At 45.8% G+C, this 16754-nt stretch overlaps 1 protein-coding gene across 3 annotated transcripts in view; it reads right to left on the bottom strand.

Moving 5' to 3' along the window:
- Positions 1-16754, bottom strand: part of IL17RB (interleukin 17 receptor B) — a 321832-nt gene that overhangs the window by 58716 nt on the left and 246362 nt on the right. For all 3 annotated transcript variants that reach the window (XM_078661590.1, XM_078661589.1, XM_078661591.1), the window contains one exon: positions 95-142. In XM_078661590.1, the coding sequence (XP_078517716.1) occupies positions 95-142 (48 nt within the window). The remainder of the gene's footprint in view (positions 1-94; positions 143-16754) is intronic.

A 16754-nucleotide genomic window follows, 5' to 3' on the forward strand; every position in this document is an offset into this window, starting at 1 on the left:
ACTGTATCAATAGCTCTACAACTGATTTAGCGATGTCCTAACAAGTGTAAAAACTGCAATGTTTGCTAACATCTCAAAGACGATTTCTGCTTACCTGGTGACATACAGCTGTCTGAATACATCATTATGGGGTCCGTACATCCTAAAAGTGTAAAACATTGAAAACTAAATTTAATAGCTTATGGACATGCGGTATGCTTCTATAATTATATTTACATTTTATCATAAGGCAGCGACGACACAAGAAATCAAACAGTATTCGGAAGTATTTCATGTAAACAATTCAGATATTTCTCTCCCTTCAGTTTGCTGATTTAGCGCTGCCTGCATGACAATTAGAAAATCTAGTGAATCAAAACATACTATGAATTGGTATTTGTATAGCGCACACTATACACCTGAATTGCTTCTATTTGCTAGAGAGAATACAGAATGATATGTAAGGGTTAAGAAGTATTAAACCCCAACATAATGAATTACATTACTTGCCTTTTTTGAGATCCACATTAGTGCATAGGTTAAAGTATAGTGCATAAAGAGAGGTGCATGCAAAATAAACAAAGAAACATATATTGAGAGAACCACAATAGTGTCAGGGATAGAAGAGGTGTGTTTTCACTGTGTTCACAGTGCATTGAAAAACATGACAAGGGCACTGCAGATTTCTAGGGGAGTTTTTTCCAGAGGTGAAGGGCAAGTCGCTTCTAGTCTCGTTTCTGAATCTTAGTACGACTAAAGGGCTTTCATCTGCAGAGTGGAGAGAAGATAGTTTTACTTTTTATACATTATTTTTTACCTGAAGGTATTATTATATATCGGATTTCATCTATGATCGTTGTTCTGTCTTGGGATATTTGACCAGCAATGCTTGTCAAAAAAAATTATTATTCCTTCTCTTTCAAATTTAGGGGCATATTTACAAGCCCCTAACGTCACAGGTGCGTCACTTTTTCTGAAGCTCCAGTGGTGGTGCTCTCTACCTCATATTTTCAAGGTGGCGTTAAGCCACTTAACATGGCTTGAATCCATGTTGCCAATATGCCTCTTACCACAGCAGTCCGCTGCAGCAAATGGGCATGCAGTGGGTGTTGCTGTGGGCATTACCCTGCAATACCATTGCTTTTTGACGCCGCCCCACCATTTACAAGGATTGGGCAGCGCCAAAAACTAAGGCCCGGTAAAACCTAGTCTTGGGATGGCGGTGAGGCCCGGTAAAACCTAGTCTTGGGATGGCGGTGCGAGGAGAAATTCATAATTTCTCCTCGTATTTTGCTCTTTCTTTGTGTGCTGCATCCTGCAGCACACATGGAAGCAGCACATCGCCTTTAAAGATTTTTTTATGTGCAGGAAGGTGTACCTTCGTGCACATAAACAATTCCCCTGCAGCGCAGGCACCCTTACAACATGGCGCAAGTGTGCCTGTGCGGATGCTAGGCAGCTTTTTTAGAGCCAGCTCTAGGGGAAACGCAAGGGTGCGCCGTATTTTTAAATGTGGAGAAGTGTGGCTCACTGGTTAGAGCGGCAGACTCTGATGCAGAGATCTGACCCGGGACCAGGGTTCAATTCCCATCGCGGCAGGGTATTGGGCTCAATGTCCGCGGACCCGATAATTCTCGCTACGGTGCCTACACTAATCATGGGTCCCACTCTGCAACTCTGGGCAATAGCTTGCTTAATCTCCACACCGGCCCTAATCGCTAAGGATGCCTGGCTTCACCTTGGGGTGTCCAGGAGCGGGTGACTCACAGGAACAGCCCAGGATGGGTTCCTCAGTGGTACAGCGCGGGGACACACTGGCTAGTGTAACCAGGCGCTTTATAAGCTCAGTTACTACTACTACTAAATACGGTGCATCCCGGTGTTTGGTGTTTAAAAATGTCAGAGCGCAGTGATATCAATTTTGGAGGAACACCGCTCCCCACCATTTTATCGCAAATATCCCCTTTAAAGTGTCATTTGCACCAGTGAATATGAGCAGGTTGAATACGTTGTCTTAGTCAGACCCATTGAAGATGCCAACTCCTTTTAGGTATGGCTTTTCTTACTCGATGGGGTGAAGTCTATTGGTGGTCAATGGGCTATGTGACACCAAAACGTGGAACTGCTGGTTCTGCGATTAGTTATGCTTCAGCCTCCTGCATTAGAAAATGGATATTACCTCTTCACAGAATTCACTGAGGGAAATATGTAGGTTACATTGATTCAGTTCTGGTGAAAAACCTACGTCATCATGGCACCCATTGTGGAGTCAGCGGAGTTGCTATTTTATGTGCTGTACACAAGCACATCTAAACCATACATGACCTTTCAATCAGTTGCACAGTGGCTGTTTAGACAACAAAGTGATAACCCCCCTCCAACCCGCCCTCACCCATTATGAAAATGTATTAAAGAAGACCCATTTGTTTGCTGGGAAAAGTGAAACAACTAATTGGGTTGGCTATCCCAGAAGAGTGAATAATTTAAAACAATGCATGTATCTTTTGAAGTAGGTTTTTATTCTTTCTGTCTCTTATTTCTTAATTATCTATCATAGAACAACAAAGCATTTGGACTAGGCCTGATATAGCAAAGGCATCTCTGAGTGCAATCGGACACTATATATATATATATATATATATTATATATATTATATATATATATATATATATATATATATATATATATATATATATATATATATATATATATATTTCAAATGCAACAAGGGTCCTTCCGGGATCGTCCCCCGTCGTCAGTTGGCGCGTTTTTCGGCAGACCCCAAAGCCGAACTTTTTAATGTCCAAAAAACCAGTTTGCCCATAAGCAATACGCGCACTCAGAAATATGGATGCTGTATTTTATTCCTTAGAAAACGTTACGCGTTTCGGCACCAGTTGTGCCTTGATCACACGTTAACCAATATGACACAATGGCACAGTTAAATAAAGTTTCATCAAACAAACATAAACATCGAAGAGGTAGACGATCCCGGAAGGACCCTTGTTGCATTTGGAATCATTATTGAGGGATCGAGAGCCGGCCGGTGCAGGTAACAGCATTTATCTGGAGAGTGGAACGGAATTTGTGCATACGTTGGACCCCCGGACGGTAAGCCCTCTTTCGTTTCTTGTTTCGGTCTTAATCGGATAAATCAGCGCAGGAGTGCGCTGGCTTTTCCGGTGTGAGCTGAGACTTACGGGGAGTGAGCGGCACCGAGGGGTAGACTGAGAATCAAACAGACGAATTTATCGGACATGGGAGAAAGCAAGGAGTAATTCCCCTAACAAATGGCTTTTCTCAATAAGCACATTCCGAACTTTAAGGCACACGGCATCAGAAACTGCCAAAGAAAGGGCGGGGAAGTATGGAAAATGCGAAGTGATCAGCGGACACTGCTTTAAATTATCAACGATATATGAATCGTGAAATTTCCTTAGTCAAACCGAATTGTGCAAAGAGACTTAGTCACACAGCAGATACAGTACAAAACAACATCTATAATTCACTCACTCCTCAGTAATATGGAAGAGGAAGTTGAGAGACGACGAGAGGCAGCCGCACTATTTGCAAGAGCCCCAGGCAAGGGAGGAACTACAACTCTTACAAAAGACAAACCAGAAAGTGACCCTTTGAACTTGTTATTGCGCAAATATGAAAAATTGAAAAACCAAGAAAGCGCGAAATGGTGGGAGGCTACATCCCTCCAGGATTATGTCGAAAAAAACATGGTACCGAGAGGCTTAAGAATTTATATCACACCAGCCCATGAATCCCCCAATGCAAGAATGTTGGAAGAATGGTCAATGAATTCCGCAACAAGTTCCAAAAATATGCTGTGCATATTGATCAAATATGCGTGGGAGGATCGAGAAAATATCCTCAAACAATTGAGTGATTTGGAAGAAGAATTTCTGAAAAGCGCAGAACAAGAGACTATTAAGAAATTCGAAGAGGATCTTAAAAGTAGACTCAAAAAGCATGAGGAAGATATAAAGTATCGAAAGCAAAGAAAACTACATCGTGATTGTGGTGATTATGATAGCGGGCGTATTTTAACCTATAGCCCGAAATATGACTATTTATATAATCAAGGGAACAAACTAGCCAAGACATCGGATACACAGAGTACCGTTGTGGAAACATCAATGGCTACAGTGACAAGTGATTCGGATACGGATGCCTCACAACATACCAGAAGCACCACATCGGAGGTAGAAATAATAACCAACTGAATGAACATGAAAGGGAGCTTCCCCAAAGGATAAAAAATGAAACAATGAACATCAACCAAGAACACCCACAGAGAGGCTGAAATATTTTGGAAAATGTATTTTAAGTCAATCATTTGTAATAAAATTATTGAGATCCTATTTGATAAAGGGCAGTTTCTAGAATACAACATGCTAGCAGGCAGCGGAGTTCCTACCATCTGATAAAAATGGTAAAATCGTCGACTCAAAGGGTTCAATTGGCGTAACTGTTCAGACCAGGTGGATTATGGGACGATTTGGCAGACTGGAAAGTTCAGATGTTCCCCTCCTATTTTATGGTTGGCTGTAGAATCGATAGATCAGGAACAATATCGATAGGGTCCCTTAGTCTGGGAGTTCCGAGGAATCTCAGTAATGAAAACAAGGAGTCTGTTCCTGATAATACGTGGCAGTATATGGAAGGAGCAGAAGTCTGGGACTTCATGGGCTGCTTTCCTAGACCTAAAGCGCTGTGTCCTGGTCTCACAGAAAGCCCAAAATCGGCATGGATAAATAAGCAGTCTGTCTCCGCGTGTGTCCGGAATCGGGATAGAAAAAAAATAATAACCAAGCAGGCGACTTTTTTGGACGAGTTCCGGGTTCTACGGACAAGACGCAAGAAAGCAGCAGAAGCATCACAACCTCCACCATTCAAGAAAAACACAACACGTGGACGACCAAGGGGAAGAGGAAGAGGCAGGGGAGATCACGACAGAGACGACTCAAGCTCAAGCAGAGGAGAGGAAAAAACCAACACAAACCAGTGGGAAACAAACGAGGTGGTTACAAGAAAAAGAGATAATGATGGATGAACAGACGTTAAATAAAACAATAATTAATCTTTCATCCAGAACACTGACTATAAAAGAAAAACGAACTCTCTGTTAGGGACTCACGTTTTGTCCAACAGAACTCTTTGATTATGCGGACACCAGGGTGGACATTTTTAAATTTATACATAAATTAAAATTGTCGAAATGGCATGTACTTAGAAATAAGAAAATGATACCCACCGTAAATAGTGAGGAACCTGCACCAGAACTTACTATAGGAGATGTAGATATGCTCCAAACTGTTTATTCTTTAGGAGGCATCTCATCTGGTACTGAAGAGGAACTACAAGTCATAGGCCTCAGAGAAACGAGAACTGACAGGGCGGCAGGCACTCTGTTTAGACCTAAATCAGTCTTCTATCCGACTCTACCCCATGATTTGATAGATACTTTTCACGAGGTTGTGACTAGGGAGCTTACTAAACTCAAACATACATGTCCCACATTTAGGAAAGGTGAGATTAATCTCACAAAAGTGTGGTAAATATTTTAGTAATTTACCTTGATCGGAATTTCTATAATATCAATAAGGTCAAGCATGAAGAGCAGAGTCCGTGGTGGTTAGAATTTGGGGTCTTTATTCAGTAACTCGAGTTAAGGGAGAGCTCCGTCACCTAAAGAGGCTCGGGAATAGTCTCTACTTTAATCACAGAAAACATGGCATTTATACACAAAAAGAGGAAGGAGCTTCCCCTTGACAGTGTTCAGTTACGAAAATGTGGCAATCATACAAGAATCATGGCAGTAGCGACGTAACTGTGTCATAATCATGAGGAAGTAATGGCAGAAGCAGAGAGTTTAGAAATAACCCTAGGCTGGTTCCTTGGATAAGAAAAGGAGTAATGGTCGTGACAGGATGTCTGGTGTTATGTGTTTAGCAAACAGGAGCGGGTTTCTCGGAATTGGTTGTCGTGTCTTGGCAAATGGGGGCTTATTTCTCGGAATTGCTCTGACCATAAGCAGGGGTGGTTACAACGGGGGCTCGTTTCCCGGAATTGACCTGACCATAAGAACGTGCAGTTGCAGTCTGAGGAAGAGATGTGTTTGCGTGCAACCTTACGTTGATGTGCCCGGGTTTTCTAGTTACCGTCATGATGAGCTCGGGACGTGAAAGAGAGGGTGTATAATGGGACATAAATAACGAAAAATATCCATTTTCCACATTCCCTCCTTGTCCCATAATATACCCTTTTAAGATTGTTTCTCTTAATCTACCTCTATGTGCATTAGGTTGTCCACTCGTTCCTGTAACATAATCTTTCCCTTGTTTTTCTTTCTAGTTTGGGATCTGGGAATGCAGGTAGTGATACAGAAACTACAGAGTGCTGGGCTACACTGAATACAGAGGCAACATGTGAAGAGAATGGCTAGAGCAAGACCTATAACTGTAAGTGCCTTCCATCCCCATGAGGACAGGAGGCCCCAGAGCCAACCCGTCAGGAACCAGGCATCCGTGTCTGCATCTAGTTTTCTGGAAAGTACATGAAGGCGGGAAATAGCGGAATACACCGAGGGTGCATTATCTGGAATAAATATACAGCAGCTGGACCCGATCAGTTCACATACGCCACCACGGTCGGCCAATATGATGTCTAGAACCATGCGGTTCTGCAACGTCATGAGTCTGTCGGCAGCCATCTCAGCGGTGATGTTGCTTAATGCACCAGCTGTCTCGTTTATGGCTCCCTGGTCTACACAAGTCAGTTGCCTTATCTGGCGGCTGTTGATCATGGGCCCCCAGAAAGGGATAATTCCTTTAAAGAAATCGCCAGCCTCTTGGTCCGCTGTATCTTCAGCATCTATGGCCTCCCTTCGCTGTCTATTAATTACAGTCGGAGGGTCACTTAGATAGTAATCCGCTGGGGCGGTGTAGGTAGGGGGGAGGAGAAATGCAATATAGCACTTCCCGGACCAGCCTTGGGGTAGCCAAGTACGTGCGTGAGGTCCACAAATGAAATAGGTGTTGGGGGCAGTGGCCATCGTTGGGAAGTTCAGATCAGGTAGAGTGTATGTCTTATTACACTCACTGTCCCCCATTTTCTGTCCCTTGCCCTTTCCTTTTACACTGAATAGGCCCTTATGAGGCACAGTCCATCCTCCCTGTTCTGTCTGTCTCTTTTGCACTGAGAATGTTTCCCTGAAGGAGGTCGTGTCGTTAAAGAGGGAATAACTGGTATTTTCATTATTATCTGCTCGTCCCCATGTCGCGGTGAAATCTACCATCTTTTGAACAGCTCGTACTGTCTTTGTTTTTATCTCGTTCCAGGTACTAGCGTTCTTGGCCTTGGTCTCAGGAATGTTTCTAACAGAAGCGGAGAATATCATAGAGAGGGCATAGGTAGATCCAGCATAGCCAAAAGGGAGAGGGATAAAAGGCATTCCTCCATGTACGGAATGTGGCATTAAACCACAGACCCAACAGTTGGTTTTGTTAATAACCAGTTGGTGTTGGTGGAGTGTGGAGATGAACGTGTTATTGAAGAATTCTTTTCTTCTATTTTCGAGATGTGGGTGCATAGCTGTGTTGTTCAAAGGCGTGGGGGAAGACGGTGGAAAAGCTAGATGAAGGAACCAACCTAGCCAAGCCGTGATACAAAAGATAGAAATCATAAAGAGTAGGAAGATAGAAACTTTGTTACGTAATAATTTTATACAAAATGTATTTTCCATGTTTTGGGCGGCTAGTCTGAGTCAATTTTGCATACGTGACCCGACACTTCCCAGCAACCGCTTCACCAAAACTACGTCTTGGACTTAAATAGCCACCGATGGGTCGAGGTCAGATGCACTGTCTCTGGCTTGTTTCTGATGGGATCGCAGCCGCGATTTGTACTCTTCTTGAGGGGAAAGTTCAGGAAGGGGTGAAATAAAGTCTGTTGTCTCAATGACTTTGGGGTTAGCAACAATGTCAGTAGGAGTTGGTCCAAAGAATTTCTTGCAGTGGCTTGCGTGGAGCCACCCTTTTCGCCCTTCCACTTTGACTGCAGTCCTCGTCGTGAGTAGTACCAGCTTGGGAGACGTCCACCTTCTTTCCAGGGGACTGGTGCGGTCGAAATTTCGGACTAGAACCCAGTTCCTGGGTTGGATGGCGTGTTCCTCGGGCGTTGTCTTGTCTGGAAAGGCTGCAGCCACCTGTGAACGGCAAGAATGTAGTGCAGATATCAAAGAAGCTAGGTAATCTGTCAGTACATTTGAATCAATATCAGTTAGCTTTCTAGGGGATGGGACACCACAGATATTCGGAGGTCTCCCATATGTGACCTCATATGGTGACAGACCCGTCCGGGAATGTGCCACCATTCGCATGTAGAAGAGAGCAACCGGAAGGGCTGTAACCCAGTCTATTTGTTTGTCAGCGCATACCTTAGCTAGTTTGGTCTTCAGGGTCTGATTATGTAGTTCAAGTAGGCCTGCCGCTTGGGGGTGTCGAACACAGTGGAATTTCGAGGTGTATCCTAACAGTAAGGAAACAGCCTCCATTAATTTAGAGGAGAATGGTTGTCCGTTGTCAGAGTAGATGACTCTTGGCAACCCATATCGGGGAAGAATTCCCTCACCAATTATTTAGCTGTCATCTGGGCACCATAGTCTGGGACGGGGTATGCTTCAGTCCATCGGGTTAAGGTACAGACTACTACGAGGACATACTTATGTCCCCGACATCTCTCCATTTGTATGTAGTCCATTTGGAGGACTTCGAAGGAGTAATTTGGAGGATGGAACCCTCCTTGTTCAACTGAGACACTTTTCCTGGGATTGAACTGACAGCAAATCATACAGGTTCGTACCTTTTGTTTGGCCGCTGAAACGCAGATTGTTATGCCATATCAAATTTAGACTGTCTAACATTCCTTTTTCTCCTAGATGTGCGGGACCATGGGCAGTTTCTATGATTACAGGAACCATTATGTCAGGGAGAAACCATTTGGACTTGTCTTTTGTTACCCAACCCTGATCTGTGTGAGAACCTCCCTCTTCTTCCCATTTACTCTTTTCGGTCTCTGTAGCTTGGTTTTGGATGTCTACTACATCTTTGGTAGGATCGATAACTGGACAGACAGTCCTAACAGTAGTTTCAGTATTTAGTGTTCCTGTCTGAGCGGCATGTTTAGCTGTGGCGTCCGCCAGAGCATTACCTCTAGTGATAGAGTCTATGACCTTTGTGTGCGCTTTGCATTTCAGTATAGCTACTTCTGTGGGTCTGTGTATTGATTCTAGTAGTTGAAGGATAAGATCTCCGTGAGAGGTTAGGAAACCTCTCCTTCCATAAAGTACCAAAATTATGGACTACCCCGAATGCGTATTGCGAATCGGTGTAGATATTGATTCGTTTCCCTTTTGACTATTCACAAGCTTGTGTAAGAGCTATGAGTTCTGCTGCTTGGGCTGAATGTACGGGTATTCTAGCTGCCAGGAGGACTGTATTTTCTGTAGTGACAGCATAAGCTGCAGAAAGTTCGCCTGTTTGGAGGCGCATACAGGAACCATCTACAAACAGTGTGTGTTCTGGTGCACTTAATGGAACATCTACAAGATCAGACCGGGGCTTTGTGACTAGTTCAACTATCTCTAGGCAGTCATGAGTTTGGTTGTCTACTGGAACAGTGGGTAGCAGCGTAGCTGGATTGAGGATATTGCATCGTTTGATGATAATGTGGGGTTGGAATAGTGTGACTTCATAACCTGTGAGGCGAGCTATGGTCAAGTGTTGTGTCTGTGTTCTATTCAAAAGTAATTCTACTGCATGTGGGACTTGCACTTCAAGAGGATGTCCTAGCACTATGGAATCACTTTGTCGGATTGCCAGAGCCGTAGCTGCAACGGATTTTAAACAGGCAGGCAAACCTTGTGCAACAGGGTCGTGAGTACTGGAGAAATAAGCACAGGGACGATGTTTATTGGCCTGTGTTTGTTTGAGTCCTGACAAGGCTGTGCCTTCCCGTTCCGTGACAAAGAGGACAAAAGGTTTGGCATAATCAGGTGTGGCTAGGACAGATGCAGAGCATAATGATTGTTTAAGGGTGTCAAAAGCAAAAGTATGGTCAGGTGTCCATGGTAATGGAGAAGAGGTGGCAAAATCGGAGGTCGTTAGTTGTATCAGGGGTTTGGCCAAGTAGGCGAACTGGGGAATCCACTGCCTACAATAGGAAGTGAGGCCAATAAAAGCACAGACTTCTTTCTGTGTCTTAGGGACAGGAATAAATGTAAATGTAAATTGATACTTGTATAGCGCACTACTCACCCACAAGGGTCTCAAGGCGCTTGTACGAATACCGCTGTGGAACCCATCCTGGCTTTCCCAGTGAGGTGTCCACTCCTGGGCACCCCCAAGGTGAGGCCAGGCATCCTTAGCGTTGTGGGGGCCGTTGTGGAGATTAAGCAAGCTATTGCCCAGAGTTGCAGAGTGGGACTCCATGATTGGAATAGGCACCGAGGTGAGAATTATCAGGTCCGTGGAATTTTGAGCCCAAGACCCGCCGAGGCGGGGAATTGAACCCTGGTCCCAGGCTAGACCTCTGCATCAGCCACACTTCTCCAGGAATGTTAAAAATGAGTTGGATTCTTTCAGGTGTGAGTGCCCTACCCTCCTTTGACAGCAGGTGTCCTAAGTATGCCACCTGCTGTAAACACAATTGCAGTTTAGAGGGTGAAACTTTGTGGCCATGTTGTGCAAGGAACATTAGGACAATTCGTGAGGCCTGTTCACATTCTGGTTCGGAACGTGCGGTGATCAGCAAGTCATCGACATATTGTAACAATGTCGTATTGGAGGGCAGAACAATGTCCTCCAACTGTCTTTTAAGTGCCTGACTGTAAATACTGGGACTTTCTGTGTATCCTTGAGGAGATCTTGTGAAACAGAAACTACGACCTTGTAGTGAGAATCCAAATAGGTACTGACTGTCTGGGTTAATGGGTATGCTAAAGAACGCATTTTTAAGGTCAATAACTGTAAAATGTGTGGCATCAGGATCTATAGCTGTTAGCAGAGTACTGATGTCAGAGACCACAGGGTATTGTGGTACCACACATTTATTGAGTTCACGTAAGTCAACCACGAGTCTGTAAACTGGTGGTGCACCGTCATCTGTTTTCTTTCATACTGGCAAAACTGGCGAATTACATATGTTGGAAGGTACTTCTCTGACTACTTCTTTTTGTATGAAGTCATCGATAATCTGAATAAGGGCTTGCTCCGCATCTGGAGGTAACTTGTATTGTCGGACACGAGGTAGGACAACACCTTCCTTTAACGTGACTATGTGTGGTGTAATATCCATGAGTCCTACGTCTGTTGGATCAGTAGCCCATAATGTAGCAGGAATGTCCCTTAATCTGACATCTAACTCTCGTGTGGTGAAATGACCTTTGAAATCTCGGAGGAATAGTCGGATCCCTTCCGGGGAACAGCATATCACAGCACCCAGTTCTTTTAGTGTCTGGATGCCAAGTACATTTTCGGGACAGGACTTAGTAAGTACCAAATCGGTGGAAGTTGTAAGAGGGCCAACCTGAAGTGATACTGGTTCAGAAACTTTGTTGATGACTAGTGTACCTGAAAAACCCAAGGAAATACTATTTGAGCCAGAGAGGGGTACCTTGGGAACTTCGTTGAGTTGCACTGTCGTCCTACTGGCCCCGGTATCTATCAGAATTTTTTTTTCTTTACCTAAGAGCTTAGCATGTACATAAGGACCCTTTTGGTCGACCGGGACCGGGATCAGTGGACGACTATCGTTTTCCTCCCAGCTGTCTCATGAAATTGTGGGGAATTCAGGATAGGACGACACTGGGTACTGGTAGAGTTGTGTCGCTAGTTTAGTATCAGCTGGGGAAGCTGATGTGGGAGCAGAGGGTCGAGGGGTATAGGTGCGAGGTTGTGTATTTCCAGTGGCAATATTGTGTTGTAATACTGGACAGTCACGTATTGTATTGCATTGTATTGTATGGCACATTTATAGAGCGCAACTGCCACCCCACGGGTATCCTGGCGCTGTGATCCTCAATGGCCTGAGCACGATATAATAGTGGCAGCTGTAATTACAATGTCCTTGGGAAAAGATGAGTTTTTAGTCCCTTTTTAAAAGAGGATAAGTCACCCATGCTTCTAAGAGACAATGGCAGCGCGTGCCACAGCCTTGATGCCGTATAGCTGAAAGAAGACCACCTGTTCGCATCCTCAGGATCTTAGGAACTACCACCTGGTAGGCTGAGGCAGAAGGAAGGGATCTAGTAGGGGTGTACCAGGAGAACAGCTCCTGCAGGGAGATCGGCCCCTGACCGTGGAGGGCCCGAAAGACCAAGCAAAGGGCTTTAAAGTCGACACGTTGGGAGACTGGCAGCCAATGAAGATCCGTAAGTGCTGCCGAAGAAGAATCAAAGCGCCGACGAGAGAGTGCCAGCTTGGCGGTAGAATTCTGCACCCGCTGCAGTTTTCCCAACAAGGTTATGGGTGCCCCCAGAAGTAGTGCGTTGCAGTAGTCAAGTCTGCTTAAGATGATACTATGCACTACTTCTGGTCTGGCATGGGCCGGGAGCAGGGGAAGAATCTTCCGCAAGGTGCGGAGCAACAACATACAGGTGGACACCGTTTTATTCACAAAGCCATCCAGTTGGAGATTGGGTTCGAGCATCACCCCTAAATTCCGAACGGAGTCTGCTGCCGCTACCGTACCCTGAAAAGAGGGGGGCCAGAAATCCTGTGGTAAAGGCCGGGAGATACGGTCCATCGAACAGTGCAACACCTCGGTCTTAGAGCTGTTGAACTGTAAGGAGTTGTTGCTCAACCATCCCGCCGTGGTGGTCATACAATGGTGGAAGGTCTCCTGTGACACCGCATTCTTACCTTCAAAGGAGAAGATAAGCTGGGTGTCGTCGGCATAGTTGGTGACCGCAATGCCGAAAGATATAATTAACTTGACCAAGGGGCGGAGGTAGAGATTGAGTAGGATGGGACTGATGGCCGATCCCTGAGGCACGCCCTGTTCTACCCTTTTGATGTTAGATTTATAGGGTGGCAAGGCGACCACCTGGTGTCTGTCACCAAGGTAGGAGATCAGCCAGTCCAGGGCCAAGCCCGACACCCCAGCCTCCTCCAGCCTCCTGACCAAGATGGCATGGCTGACCGTGTCGAACGCTGCCAACATGTCGAGCAGCACTAAAAAGGCTGCTCGACCTTGGTCGGCACGCGAACGAAGGTCGTCCAAAACGGTCACCAATGCCGACTCTGTCCCATGGGCTGGTCTGAAGCCAAACTGCGCCACGTCCAGGCAAGCATTGATCTCTAGGAAGTTGGACAGATGTTTTGTGGCCAGTTTCTCCAAGATTTTAATCGGGAAGGGGAGCAATGAGATGGGCCTGTAATTTGCTGGACACATAGGGGCCAGCGTTTCCTTCTTCAGGAGCGGGGAAACCACCGCAAGCTTCCAGCTGTCCGGGACCCGTGCGGAGGCCAGGGACTGGCAACAAATCGCATGGAGAGGAGGAAAGAGCTCGTCACGGAACAATTTCCAAAATTTGTGCGGTAGTGGGTCAAGGGGAGAGCCTGAGGATACTCCATCCGCTAAAGCGCCGAAATCCACCAAAGAAGGAAGGGGGAAACTATCAAGCCGGGCTTTCCCGGCCTCCACCTCCATAGAAAAAGGCGGTGCAACAAGAGATGGCAGCTGGAGATTAGAGTCTGACGGAGTACTCAGCTTGCTCAAGATGGTAGCGATCTTGTCCTCGAAGGCCTTTGCCAACGAGTCACACAGCGATTGAGAAGCTGGGATAGCAGTTGCGGCGCAGGCCGGGCGTGACAAATCTTTAACGATTTTAAACAAGGCCTGAGATTTATTTGAGGCAGATAGTAATGTCTCCTCTAAGAACCTAGCTTTGGCGCATTTGATCTGCGCTTAATAGGCCGCCAGTTCTTGTTTGTAGAGAAGTTTATCAGAGTCAAGGTATTGCTTCCTCCAGACACGCTCAGCTCGCTTGCACTGAAGTTTGAGCTGAAGAAGATCCCTTGAGAACCAAGGCATGGCGAGTTTAGTTCTGTCCCGCATTTTCCGCAGCGGAGCCAGAGTGTCCAAGGAGACGATAATTTGCTGGCTAAGGAAATTAAAACTGTCGTCCACACTGCCTCCCAACGTAAGGGCTCCAGAGAGCAAGTTTGGCAGGCTTGCCTGCTTCAGGAGCCTGGACCATTGTCTGCCAAACTTGGTGGCTCCCAAACTATCGCTCTTAGTGTAGCCTGCTGGGAGCGATATGGAAAATTGGACGAGATCATGGTCCGTCCAGCATTGCGGTAGGATATTCCCTACGATTATCTGGCTTGTGTCTGCAAAGATCAAATCCAGGGCGTGGCCCTTTAGGTGGGTCTGAGAAAGAACTAGCTGCTCCAGATGGATGTTACAGCACGCTTGAGCCAGATATTTGAAAGCTGAGTTTGTCGGTCCGTCCGGCCACAGATTGAAATCACCTAACACCATAAATCTGGCGTGGGTGTTCGAAAGATCGTAAATCAAGTCCGTAAGCTCGGTGACGGTAGACATAGCACTGGCCGGGGGTCTATAGCACAACAGTCCAGTGTATAAAACCCCACCTTGTCCCTTCAAGGAGAATCCCAACAGCTCACATCCCGGGATGTCCTTAATTTCCAACTGGGAAAAGTCCAGTGACTCCCTGTATATCAGTCCTACTCCTCCTCCTCTAGCCCCCACGCGAGGATTGTGTCTAATTTTATATCCTGGAGGGCAGGCTTGCCCCAACTCCACCGCGCTGTCTACCCTGGTCCAGGTCTCTGACATGAAGAGTGCATCTAGCTCATGGTGTTCAATGAGTAGAGCTATCTCCGCATGATGCCTACTCAATGATCTCATGTTAAGCAGGCCACAGGACAAGAGTTCCAGGCGCTTACTGATTGTGGGAGGCTGATGGTCAGAGGTAACACGGGGTTTCAGACTGAGGAGTTCATCGCTAGTGTAACTGATACGGGAGGGGGACATAGGAGCAGCTAATCCGGCAGCCCGCGCGCCCTGTGCGCGAACAGGCGCAAACGAGCTTACCTCTGGCACACCTCCGGCGTGCCATCGCCGCGCCCGCTGCGCGTCCACGCTGCGCGCTGGGCCCACCATCACTATTTAACACCGTGAAGCGCGGGAGTCCGCCGATGCGAGCCTCTAGACCGCCAACCAAGATGGTGCCTAGTAAACGTCCCGTTTAAGATCACACCTACCCAAGATGGCAGCTAACGCCGCAATGCAAGCCTAACAAACAGTCTAAATCCCGCAAAGTGCGGGTGCGTCCACTATTATGGTGCGGGTATGTCCTACGGCTGTTTGTATCCCCTGAATTATTTTACGTCAAAGGTGCCCGTGTGACAGCGCGATCGTGCGCAGTGCAAAAGGTTTATTTAAAAAGATAAAAACTGGCAGCTACAATATATATACGCGCGTGCAGGTAATAAAGATCGTACAAAGTGGCCAGGCTTTTTGCAATAATTACAGGTAACCCTTTCTTGTGGTACTGGAGGTTGCTATTGGGTCTGAGTAATTGTATTGGTCTGCGCTACCAATACCTTCATCTTAGTATCTTTTGTCCTTCTTTTCTCTTGTTCTTGTTCGTCCCTAATTCGGTTTTGATGATACTGGAGCATCTAAAGTGCTTGTGAAAGGGAACTAGCTTGCCAAGTGCTTTCAACTTTTAATACTCTATTTTTGATCATAGGTAAGGCATTTTCTACAAATTTTGAGACAAACAATCGACTATAGGCGTCTCCACCTGAGGGGAGACCGCTATTGATAAGAAAACATTTCTCTAATCTTGTATAATAGTCCCCTACATCCTCATCTGGTTTTTGCTTGCATGCAGAGATAGCATCCCAATCTCTCTTTCTAGAGGTCCCAGGCCTTGTCCAGGATTACGAGTATTTTCTTCTGCCTCCAAATCTGTCCATGCTACCTTTTTCCCTTCAACCTCCCAATCTTTTCCCTTTAGTTTGTCGTATGTTCCTTGAGGTAGCAGGACATTGAGGAGAATATTGAGGTCTTTATAAGTAAAGGAGCCCATTTGAAGAATATCCTTGAGTTCCCAATGGAAACCTGTAGGATCTTTTTCATGAGAAGGGACCATTTTCTTAATTTCTAATATCTCTAGTTTTGTCAAGGGAGTGTAGACAAATGTCTGCTGTAGCTTTCCTGCAGAATCCACGACAGGGTGTACTTCTCGAAGGGGAAATTGACCTTGGCCGTACTGTGGGGGATTTGAGTCATATCTATCAGAAAAGCATTGGACATAGCTTTGTCGCTGATCCAGGAAAATATTGAGGAATTCTTGTCCCCATGCCACCCACTTTCCTTCTAGACAATCCCGTAAGAGAGGACGTAACATTTTGGGCGGGTAGCCGGTGTCTTCGTACAAGGTAATGAGGTGTTGTACCATATATATACTGGCTAGTCTTTGAGATGTCATAGGGAGCGATAAAAACATTTGAGCGACTATGTCAGGGCCGTATATGGAGTATTGGGATACCCAATGGGTGCTTGATCGAGCAAGTTCTTTTTCTTGTGTGGTGAGTGGAGGTTCGTCATCCATCCAACCATCCAGAGCTTCTTGTGTTTGTTGGAATAATCTATCTGAAGAAGCTGACAATTTCTTAGTCTTATTTCTGAATTGTCCGCTACCTAGGGAGCGAGGGATACGGGAACGT

Source organism: Lissotriton helveticus, chromosome 9 (genome assembly GCF_964261635.1).
Source record: "Lissotriton helveticus chromosome 9, aLisHel1.1, whole genome shotgun sequence".
Taxonomy (NCBI): Eukaryota; Metazoa; Chordata; class Amphibia; order Caudata; family Salamandridae; genus Lissotriton; species Lissotriton helveticus.